At 48.6% G+C, this 10,780-nt stretch overlaps 1 protein-coding gene across 2 annotated transcripts; it reads right to left on the bottom strand.

Moving 5' to 3' along the window:
* Positions 1–7,888: 7,888 nt before the first annotated feature.
* On the bottom strand, positions 7,889–10,580 carry LOC123085861 (zinc finger protein CONSTANS-LIKE 13). 2 transcript variants are annotated; one of them, XM_044507574.1, is made up of 4 exons: positions 9,816–10,580; positions 9,506–9,724; positions 8,468–8,763; positions 7,889–8,368 (listed from the first exon to the last, which is right to left on the bottom strand). In XM_044507574.1, exons 1-4 carry the CDS (start codon positions 10,347–10,349, stop codon positions 8,275–8,277), a joined length of 1,143 nt encoding a protein of 380 aa, XP_044363509.1. In that variant the 5' UTR covers positions 10,350–10,580; the 3' UTR covers positions 7,889–8,274. The 2 variants fall into 2 exon arrangements, with proteins under 2 accessions (XP_044363509.1, XP_044363508.1); XM_044507573.1 differs by having other exon boundaries at positions 9,506–9,730; positions 9,816–10,567.
* Positions 10,581–10,780: the final 200 nt, after the last annotated feature.

Below are 10,780 nucleotides of genomic sequence, written 5' to 3'. Positions count from 1 at the left end.
CAATCAAAGTGTCCCAAATTTCCTTTGCATTCTCAAGACGGCTGATTTTGTTGAATTCTTCGGGGCACAATCCGTTGAAGAGAATATCACAAGCTTGAGCATTGTATTGCAACATCTTCAACTCATCCGCGGTAGCTTCACGGTTTGGTTCTCTCCCATCAAAGAAGTCACCTTGCAAGCCAACACACACAATAGCCCAAACGGCGGGGTTATGTCCAAGAATATGCATTTTCATTTTATGCTTCCAACTAGCAAAATTAGTACCATCAAAGTAAGGACCTCTACGGTGATAATTTCCCTCGCTAGACGCCATACTCTCCTAGGTTGTGAAACCAAGGCTATGACCACCAAAGCTATGGAGATCAAAGCAAATGGAGACCAAAGCTCTGATACCACTTGTAGGATCGAAAGTATGTCTAGAGGGGGGTGATTAGACTACTTGACCAAATAAAAACTTAACCTTTTCCCAATTTTAGTTCTTGGCAGATTTTAGCTATTTTAAGATAAGTCAAGCAATCATCACATAATTCAAGCAAGCATGCGAAGAGTATATTGGCAGCGGAAAGTAAAGCATGCAACTTGCAAGAATGTAAAGGGAAGGGTTTGGAGAATTCAAACGCAATTGGAGACACGGATGTTTTTCCCGTGGTTCGGATAGGTGGTGCTATCCTACATCCACGTTGATGGAGACTTCAACCCACAAAGGGTAACGGTTGCGCGAGTCCACACAGGGCTCCACCCAAGGGTAACGGTTGCGCGAGTCCACACAGGGCTCCACCCAAGGGTAACGGTTGCGCGAGCCCACACAGGGCTCCACCCACGAAGGGTCTACGAAGAAGCAACCACCCAAAAAGGGTCCGCGAAGAAGCAACCTTGTCTATCCCACCATGGCCATCGCCCACACAGGACTTGCCTCATTAGCGGGAGATCTTCACGAAGTAGGCGATCTCCTTGCCCTTACAAACTCCTTGGTTCAACTCCACAATCTTGTCGGAGGCTCCCAAGTGACACCTAGCCAATCTAGGAGACACCACTCTCCAAGAAGTAACAAATGGTGTGTAGATAATGAACTCCTTGCTCTTGTGCTTCAAATGATAGTCTCCCCAACACTCAACTCTCTCTCATAGGATTTGGATTTGGTGGAAAGAAGATTTGAGTGGAAAGCAACTTGGGAAGGCTAGAGATCAAGATTCATATGGTAGGAATGGAATGTCTTGGTCTCAACACATGAGTAGGTGGTTCTCTCTCAGAACATATGAGTTGGAATGGTGTATGTGTTCTGATAGCTCTCTTCATGAATGAAGAGGGGGTGGAGGGGTATATATAGCCTCCACACAAAATCCAACCGTTACACATAGTTTTCCAATCTCGGTGGGACCGAATCACAAACTCGGTCGGACCGAAAATGTAAACCTAGTGACCATTAAAGATTTTCGGTGGGACTGACATGCAACTCGGTAGGACCGATATGGTTAGGGTTTGGGCATAACGTAATCTCGGTGAGACCGATTACACAAACTCGGTGAGACCGAATTTGGTAATTAGCTAACCAGAGAGTTGGTCAGGCAAACTCGGTGGGACCGATTTGCTCTTTCGGTGAGACCGAAAAGTTACAAAGGGGAAACACTGAATTTACATTGCAATCTCGGTGGGACCGATTCGCTCTTTCGGTGAGACCGAAAAGTTACGAAAGGGAAACAGAGAGTTTGCAACCCCATCTCGGTGAGACCGAGATCCCTATCGGTAGGACCGAATTGCTAGGGTTTGACAGTGGCTTATGACAAATGAAAACTCGATGGCGCCGGATAGGAAGAATCGGTAGGACTGAGTTTGGCTTAGGGTTTAGGTCATATGTGGATATGGGAAAGTAGTTGAGGGTTTTGGAGCATATCACTAAGCACATGAAGCAAGAGGCTCAAGCAACACCTCATCCCTCCTTGATAGTATTGGCTTTTCCTAAAGACTCAATGTGATCTTGGATCACTAAAATATAAAATGAAGAGTCTTGAGCTTTTGAGCTTGAGCCAATCCTTTGTCCTTAGCATTTTGAGGGTTCCACTTTCACATCCATGCCGTGCCAATCATTGAGCTTTCGTAAAATAATTATCTTGGAATAGCATTAGCTCAATGAGCTATATGTTGTTATGAATTACCAAAACCACCTAGGGATAGTTGCACTTTCACCTGCCCAAGGACACTACCCTAGAGTCAAAGGCCTACAAGGCTCAACAGAAGCTACCGACTGAAATCAACCTGAAGTGCAATCCACTCGACGGAAGATTCCACCCGGATCTCCCAATTCCACTCGACCATGATAAATTCCGTCGACCATACAAGAATGCACTTGGATTCCAGAAGGCCTAAAGTCACCCCGGGATGGCAACGGTTAGGCATTCACTTTGTCATCATAAAGACCATTTATTGCAGGCGTTACCAGTAATGTTTAGGACATAACTCTCATTGAACCCCTATGTAACTGAGGGCAACGAGGGCCCAGGCGCACTCTATATAAGCCACCCCTGCCCTCTGGCACATGGGTTCGCACCCCCGGTAACTATAACACACTTCAATCGACAAGCCTCAGTGGCACCGAGACGTAGGGCTGTTACCTCCTCCGAGAGGGGTCTGAACTCGTAAACATGTGCGTACAACCTCGCCATAGCTAGGACTCCGCCCTCACCTACGTACCCCCTACTTCTACTGCCAGACTCGTTCCCACGACAATGGAGGAATCACCCTCGATGGTCCACACTTGAGGGGTTGCACGACAGGGTCGTTATCTAGAGTGGTGAAGGAGGAATCACCCTTGATGACCACGACCTAATAGCTACACTACAGGGTTAACATCAGAAGTGCTAACGAGGTATCACCCTTGGAACTCGATAGTAACTCTACAGAGTCGTACAACTAGGTGGGGGTGATGTGCGATGTCGGGGCCTGGACGTCGATCATGTTGATCGAGTCATCGAACATAAAGCGGGGCAACTGGGACAAGGTGAGGGGTCACATATGGATCACTAACCAACCTATACTAAGCAGTTTAGGATAAACATATAAGGTATGAAAGCAGGTAACAAAAATAGGTTATGCATCAGAATAGGATCATACAAAAATAATAGCAGTTCTAATGAAAGCATGAGAGGAAAACAAATGGGGATATCGGAATGATCAAGGGGGGTTTGCTTGCCTGGAAGTTTTGTAGATAGATACAATCCCTCGACGGTGGAATAGTCGAAGATTGGTTTAACTGCGGTCTAGGGGTCTACCAGAAAAGAAGTAACGAAATGGGAACACAATAAATAATAGAGCAATCAAAAGCATCACAAAGCATAAATGGCAATATGCGACGCTAGGGTTGGACTAACGCAATGCTACACTTTGCAGACGAAGAGGGAAAACATCCGGGAATGTTCTCTCAGTGTTTGGCATTTTTCGGACAAATGAAAGAGAGAGGACAGTTCCATGTTCGCCATGCTAGAGGCACGTGACAGATGAATGGAGGGCATAATCGGATTCGTCATATTTTTCTGAGAAACTTTCATGTATAACATATTTTCATCAGGGCTACAGTTAATTTCTATGATTTTTCAAAGGTTAAAGTATTTTATGAAACTATTTATTATTTTGAACTAAACAGGAAACTTGCTATGGGTACCCAAGAATGTACCCAGCAGAAAGGTTGTGTGACTGACAGTTGGGTCCAGTGACAGAGTTGACCCAATCAACAATTGACTGGTCAAATGATGAATAGTAACAACAGGTCCCGCATGTCATAGACTAAGATATCTTTAATTTTAACTTAGCATTTTAGTTTAACAATAGGGTCCACAAGTCATTGACACATCAGGCTAACTAAACAAAAGTTTAACTTAAACAAAACTTAACTAGCACTACTAATTGAGAGGGCCCATGTGCCAAAGGCACGTACATGCACTCGGTTGTGCACACACACACATCACATAGGCACATGGCCATGGCCACGACCACTGCCGAGGCCAGTAGGGGAACTGCCAGGGAAGGGCGCAGGCGCGAGGGGGAGGGGGAGCGGAGTGGCGGGCGACGGCGGGCAGAGGCGGCTGGAGGCGGGCAGTGGCGGATGGAGACGGCTTGATAGGAAGTCGCGGTAGCATGCAACGGTGGCAGCAGCAGCAGACAACGCGTGGGGCTGTGGCGAGGCCAGGAGGCCGAGCGGTGCGCGCGATCGCCGGGAGAGGCGGCCGCCGCCGGCATCGGCACTGGCGCTGGCGGGGGCACACGCTGTGGCATGGTGGGGAGGCTCAGCGGCCGCGGCGCAGTAGAGGGAAGAAGGGCGGAGCGCGGCGGCAGGGTGGGGAGCGGGACATGCGAGCGGGCAGAGGCGGGCACGACCGCAGGCGAGCGCGGGCGCGGCCAGGCTGCCCCCGGTCGTGGCCAGAGGCTGGGGACGCACAACCACGGGCGTGGTGACCGGAGCTGGGGTGCGGCGGTGACGACAGCCTAAGGCGCCGGACCCAAAGCGAAAAAGGGGGGAAACGGAGGAGGATGAAGTTACTTCTCACATCGGTGTCGAGGAGCGACTCGAGGTCGAGGATGACGACGATCTTTGGCAGCACGCGGTGGCCGTGGCGCAGGGGATCGATGCGTACGTCGTTGTGGTGGCCTTCCGGCTCCGATGCATCATCGAGGAAAACAAAGGCGAGCTTGGCGGAGCTTTTGGATACGCCGACGAGGCGAGGTGAGGTCGGTGGCTATGCAAACGATGGTTATGCGTCCAAGGAGGCGTTCAGGCGAGCTCTATACCGGCAGAGAGGCGCGAGGGAGAGGGGATGAGAGGGTTAGGGTTCATCCGGGGGGGTTGAGGCCTCAAGTTGGGCGCTGAGGGGCTGGATGATCGACACGTAGGCAAGGCAAGGCCATGGCGCCGATGGATGCTTTCCATGGCCTCTCTGTCTCCCTATAGCGAGGAGGTGGGGAAAATATTGCTGGGCTAGGCCAGCTCATGTAGTAGCGGGCCTTAAGTGCCTAGTAGTTTCAACTTTTTTCACATTGTTTTGCAATTAAGATAAATAGCAATTGATTTTTTTTTGACAATGAAATTTGGCACATAATTATTAGTCACAATTTTAGAGGCCCAAAAAGTTAGAGGTCAAATGAAATTGTGTAAATATTGGTTTATTTTGAAAATGGTATTTTACTTGCTGTTGGACCACTTATTAAATTCCTAAGGATTTATCTGTGGGACAAATGAAGTTGGTTCCACCATGACAATGATCAAGGGAATTTATAGAATAGTGTGAACATTTTAGTTTACTGTTTGAAGAAACATTATTTTGACTTGCAATTTAAATTTGAATTTGACTTGAGTTTTAATTAAGTAAAATTTTAGCTTAGCAAGCATGGTGACATGACATCATTAGGGTGAGGTTACTCTAGCAGATCACCGGGGGTGTTACACAGCCGCAGCGTGTAGGTTGTGCGACGACGGGAAAACCTCAGGACGGCGGCAGGGACCGCGTGCCATGCTCGCTACGGCCTGATGGGGGCAATGCGGCGGCAGCGCAATGGGTAGTGCAACCATGGGGATGACTTGGAGTGGACGACCTTAGGGCGGCGGTGGACCACGGGCCACGGCACTACGACCCGAAGAGGCGACATAGTAGCTGCGCGTGGGTCGGTGCAGCTCTGGAGAGAACCACGGGGTGGCGGCAATGACCGCGTGCCACACTCTCTACGACCCGATGGAGCGACGCAGCAGCAGCGTGAGGGTCGGTGCAGCCACGATGACGGCCTAGAGCGGACGGCCTCAGCGCGGCGGTGGACTGCAGGCTGCAACACTACGGCCCGAAGGGGCGACGCATCGGCAACGCGTGGTCATTGTAGCCGCAGGAAGAACCATGAGACGACGATGATGTGGTCCGAAAGGATGGTGCAACTGCACTAACAACTCGATTGGTGGAAGAGCGGTCATACTCGGTAATGATCTTTACAGGACCCACGTAGAAAGCGGATCGCGAGCGGTCAGGCGATAAGACGATCACATCATGATAATAGAACCGAGAAAATACGGGTGGACGGCGAGACAACTGTGGCGTACGTCCGCAGCCGAATGTGCCAGGAGCTTTTTTTAACATTGGTACAGACACAAGCGCATATACACGCACATACACTCACCCATATGAACACACACACCCTACTCCTATGAGCACCTCCGAAAGACTGAACCGACATATCATCTTGAAATTTACGAAGTCATCGTAGGCACCTCGTCGGCACCTCGTCGACGGGAACGTCTCCTCTCACTGAATGCGCATCACCGAAAATCCTGAAATAAATTCAGAAATAAATGCGAGCACCAAGATTTGAACCCTGTTGGGCTGAGGATACCACGTCCCTCTAACCATCCAACCACAGGTTGGTTCGCGAATGTGTCAGGAGCTTACAACTAAAGGCACGCACATGCATGCAAGTATGGACGAGCCTGCGTTTTTTAACATTAGTACACACGCAAGCGCTCATACATACGCGCATACACTCACACGTATGAACGCACACATGCACACCCTACCCCTATGAGCACCTTCGAGAGACTGAGTCGGCATGTCATCTTAAAATTTACGAAGTCACCGTAGGCGCCTCGTTGTCGACGAGAACGTCTCTTTTCAATAAAAGCGCATCGTCGAAAATTCAAAAATATTGCGAGTACCAGGACTTAAACCTTGATAGCCTGGGTACGAGCCTGTGTTGCTGCACGGGACCACTGCCAACACCTAGCGTAGCGGCACAGGTAACTAATCTCACGGGGCGGGCGACGCAGCGCTAGACGAAGTCCGGATAGGACCGCACGAATGGCTGGCCACACGGTTAGAACCAGCAAGCCAGCGTAGGAGTACGCAAACAGCCAGTAGCAATGAGAATGCCGTGGAGTCGCCGCCCGTTACAGAGCAGAGGCGCGATGTAAATGACGAGTGGGTGGCAGGCGATGCAAATCGATCTTAGATCGAAAAATAAAATGAATAAGTGGATTAAACAACTGGTGAGATGAAAAAAGCCTGGATTAAAGGGTCAGGAGAAAGACTTTCTAGGACAGCCGATCAACCGAATCGGCATACGAACCCTAGGCACGGACGGCGTGGCCCTCCTATGGCGATCATGAAGATCCATCGTCCCGGGGCAGCGCGGAGACAGCGGTTAGAGTTTGGATTGGTTAGACTGATACCATGTTAGAGAAAATAGACAGGGATTGGTGAAATTGATGTTTATTGTCCGAGTCTCATGATATATATAGGTAAAACTGTATTTATCATAGCTTGCCACAAAACTTGTTTAGACTCGCCAAATTTTTAACGGGTTAAAAGTTTTTAAAAAATATGAAATAAATATGTGATAGTCTCTTTAATGTAATAAGATGATCCAACAAGGGATTGTGAAAATATACATTTATGTGTTCTCGGCAAAAATAACAAGCATTTCAGCTCAGTACGACATAAATATATACTAAACTATTTTTTTCCATGACACATACAGTCGTATTTTTTTAATCCCTTCGTTGAATCATGTTATATTATAGGTGTGTTGTTTCAGTATTTTTTTCATGATTTTTAAGAACTTATCCACCGTTAAAACTTTTAACTAGTTCTGTGTCAAGCTATTATAGAAAATCCAAGGCAGGATCAACTTGGTACAAAACAAGGCAAGACCAAATAGGTCCCAGTCTATCCTATACTTCCTAATAATCATAATACTCAACATTGGTATTATCAAGACTTGTGTTTTACTACTGATTTTTTTCTTCAATTTCAACAAACCGTAGATCAGTGAAAATACAATATGTCCATCAGCATTTGCTCCAAGGATTTGGTAACTACTATAGAGCACTCATGAAAATGATTTACTCAACAAAACCCAATGGTGAGACAAAATTCACTAAATCATGCCAAAATGGCATTCTGTCACTCTCACTTGCCTGTAGTACTAGCTTTCACAGAGTTCATAGATGGAAACTATATACAAGGGTTGGACTAACAACTCCCCCCAAAACATTAATATAGCCCATATGTTGCAACGTACTCCCTCCGTCCTAAAATAAGTGTCTCAAGTTTAGTACAAATTTTTATTGTACTAAGCTTGAGACACTTATTTTAAGACAGAAGGAGTACATTATTCAGATTGTACATGAACATCTGCCCAACTGAAGACCAACAAAATGTTCACGCCTTATGTATCATCTGCACTCACTCCTAATTAGTGTCCTTCCTTCTGTCCAAGATGCAAAATAGTATACTGCAAAGTCAAGACTTAACTCTGATTTGCCTTTGCAAAACGGCCCTTGATTCTCAACCTGCTGTCCGCACGAGCTTTGCGGGACTCATATCGCACCTGTTTGTCAAATCTGCAAAATGATACGGTTATGCACGTGATATCAACATTGAATGCACCCAATCCGACACTTAGGAAGAAATTTCACATGCAAAACATATGCTAAGCTCACCTCCTTGTCCTCCTCTTTTCTTTATAGCGGGAAATGACAATGTCGCGGTCAAGGCCAGCAACAACATCAAAGCCACTTCTTTTGGGGAAAGCTTGCATTGGCATGCCAATACCAGGATTTGCCTGCTGGCTATCGTCCATCATGCCACCATTGCTCATGCTGGGGCAAAGTTCTGACATCTGAACAAACAATGACAAGCATGCTTCAGCTGAGTTTGCTGGAGCCTGCTCCTGTTCATACTCGGTCTTGCAGTCATCTTTTAGGGCATGACAATCGTTGTTGTTCCATCCGCCGTTCTGCCAGACAGATGAACGGACATGTTAACCGACCACTCTATAATATGGTAATGGATCATCAAGTAAGCTAGGACTATGTGTGAAAGAAAATAAAAACCACTGGAGATTTTATATTGGTTTTCCCTTCGTCCGGGTTTATTAGGCCTAAAGACACTTTCTCTTATACCAAGACACATAGTAATTTGCTCATATTAATTCTTTCATTTCACTCTCAATGCACTCTCTCACGTGCATGCAGCCAATGAAAAAGCACGCTTGAAGTGTATTAATTTTCCAGCCATGGCACTAACAACAATGACTTTCAATGTAATCAATAAAATGGTTGCATGCATGCACCTTTTCAAAACGGGGCCTTATAAAAGGGGACATGCTTGTAATACAGAGAGGCCTAATAAACCCGGACGGAGGGAGTATCTTTTAGAACCCTTAGCTGTTATACCAGAGAATTAGACACAACACTGAAGAATATATGCATCATCAACATAGCTATGACTTAATAGAAAAGCTTGCTGATAATATCTTCGCCACATATGGTGCAGAATATCTCTACTCTTCTAATCTCTGCCGTTTGAGTAGATATGTCGCAAGTTGTCTAAATACAAGTTCAGTCAACACTCAACACCTGAGCCAAAATTCTTCTTGGTTGATGAGTAATTGCAGTGGGAGAAAAAAATGATCATCGTTAGATTCACAGTAGTACATCCGTCCAGCATGGGGAAATTAGTCAGATAGACTGCAGTACCTCATAACCAGGGGTTGGCATGGTTGCAACCTCATGGCTGTTATCTGTGCCGAAATCGCCATTTCCAGTGGTGTGCTGTGACTCTGTCCAGGAAGGCAACTGATGAGCAGCTTGCTCTGCCTCCTCACGAGGTGTTATCTGACCGCCGCCCATGTCCACCTCCGCGAGCTCACGTAACTGCCGTATGACCTCATCGTTCGTCTTTCCTTCGGGTGAGTTCTGGATCTTTTGCAGATGAGTTAGAGCTAGGTGTGAGAATTCAGAGCAAGAGCAGAAAACTGGGGAATTTTGGCAGAGAGCGAGCAGGTACCTTGGGCGAGGACGGCGTGACGAGGGGCTGGAAGCTATGGCAAGAAGTGGTGGGCACGATGAGATCCTCCAGGCTGAACACCTGGGGCTCCTCCCAGATGGCCCACCAACCGTCGTCGGCTTTGCCGGCCGAGGGCTTGTCCAAGTCGGGGACCCCGAGAAGAGCAGCGAGGTCGTGCGCCGAGGGTCGTCCCGTGTACCCCTGGACTGTACAGCGGTCGTGCAGCGGCAGCTCGCCGTCCCTGCTCCTCCCGAAGTCGCAGTTGGAGCAGAGGAATTCGGGGCCGCCGTGGCGGAAGACGGCCCCGGTGGCGCGGCATGCGGCGCAGAGCGGAGCGCGCAGGTGGCGGGAGCAGACCGCGTTGGCGGCGTGCACGTGGCGGTCGCACGGCAGGCAGAGCCTGGCGCTGTCGGCCCGGCAGTACACCACCGACTGTGGGCCGCTGCAGTAGTCGCAGGCTACCGCGTCGGCAGAGAGCTCCTTCTCCATGGCCGGCAGCTCTGGATCCTGGCGCTCGTCTTGACCCATGTCCATGTGATGGACTACCGGTGGAAAAGATGGACTGGTGGAAAAGAGCTTGGTAGGCGCTGCTCCCTACAAGGAGAAGGAGAAGGAGAAGAAGAAGAGAATGAGGAGGTGGAAGAGATAATGCGTGCATATACGGCTTGCTTGCTTGCTTGCGGAAAAAGAAGAAGAAGAAGGTGGGAGAAGAAGCACGAGAGGCGGAGTAAACCGCGAAAGGGATGGTTCGAAAGCGAGGAGGCTGCCTCTGCCTCGTCACTCACTCGCGTAGCTCGGTCCGATATTTCTGTCATGCCTGGATGACTGTGTGCTGTGAGGCCGGCGACGTGACGGGCTCCGCCGTGCGTGAGGCTGGCCGCGGGCCAGGTGTTGGAGCGGCAGTCTCGTCGCGTCGACGAGCCCGGGCACGGACAAAGGCGGCTTCTCCATGGTTCGATCGACTG

Source organism: Triticum aestivum, chromosome 4A (genome assembly GCF_018294505.1).
Source record: "Triticum aestivum cultivar Chinese Spring chromosome 4A, IWGSC CS RefSeq v2.1, whole genome shotgun sequence".
NCBI lineage: Eukaryota > Viridiplantae > Streptophyta > Magnoliopsida > Poales > Poaceae > Triticum > Triticum aestivum.
This window is presented reverse-complemented; position numbering and strand designations above follow the sequence as displayed.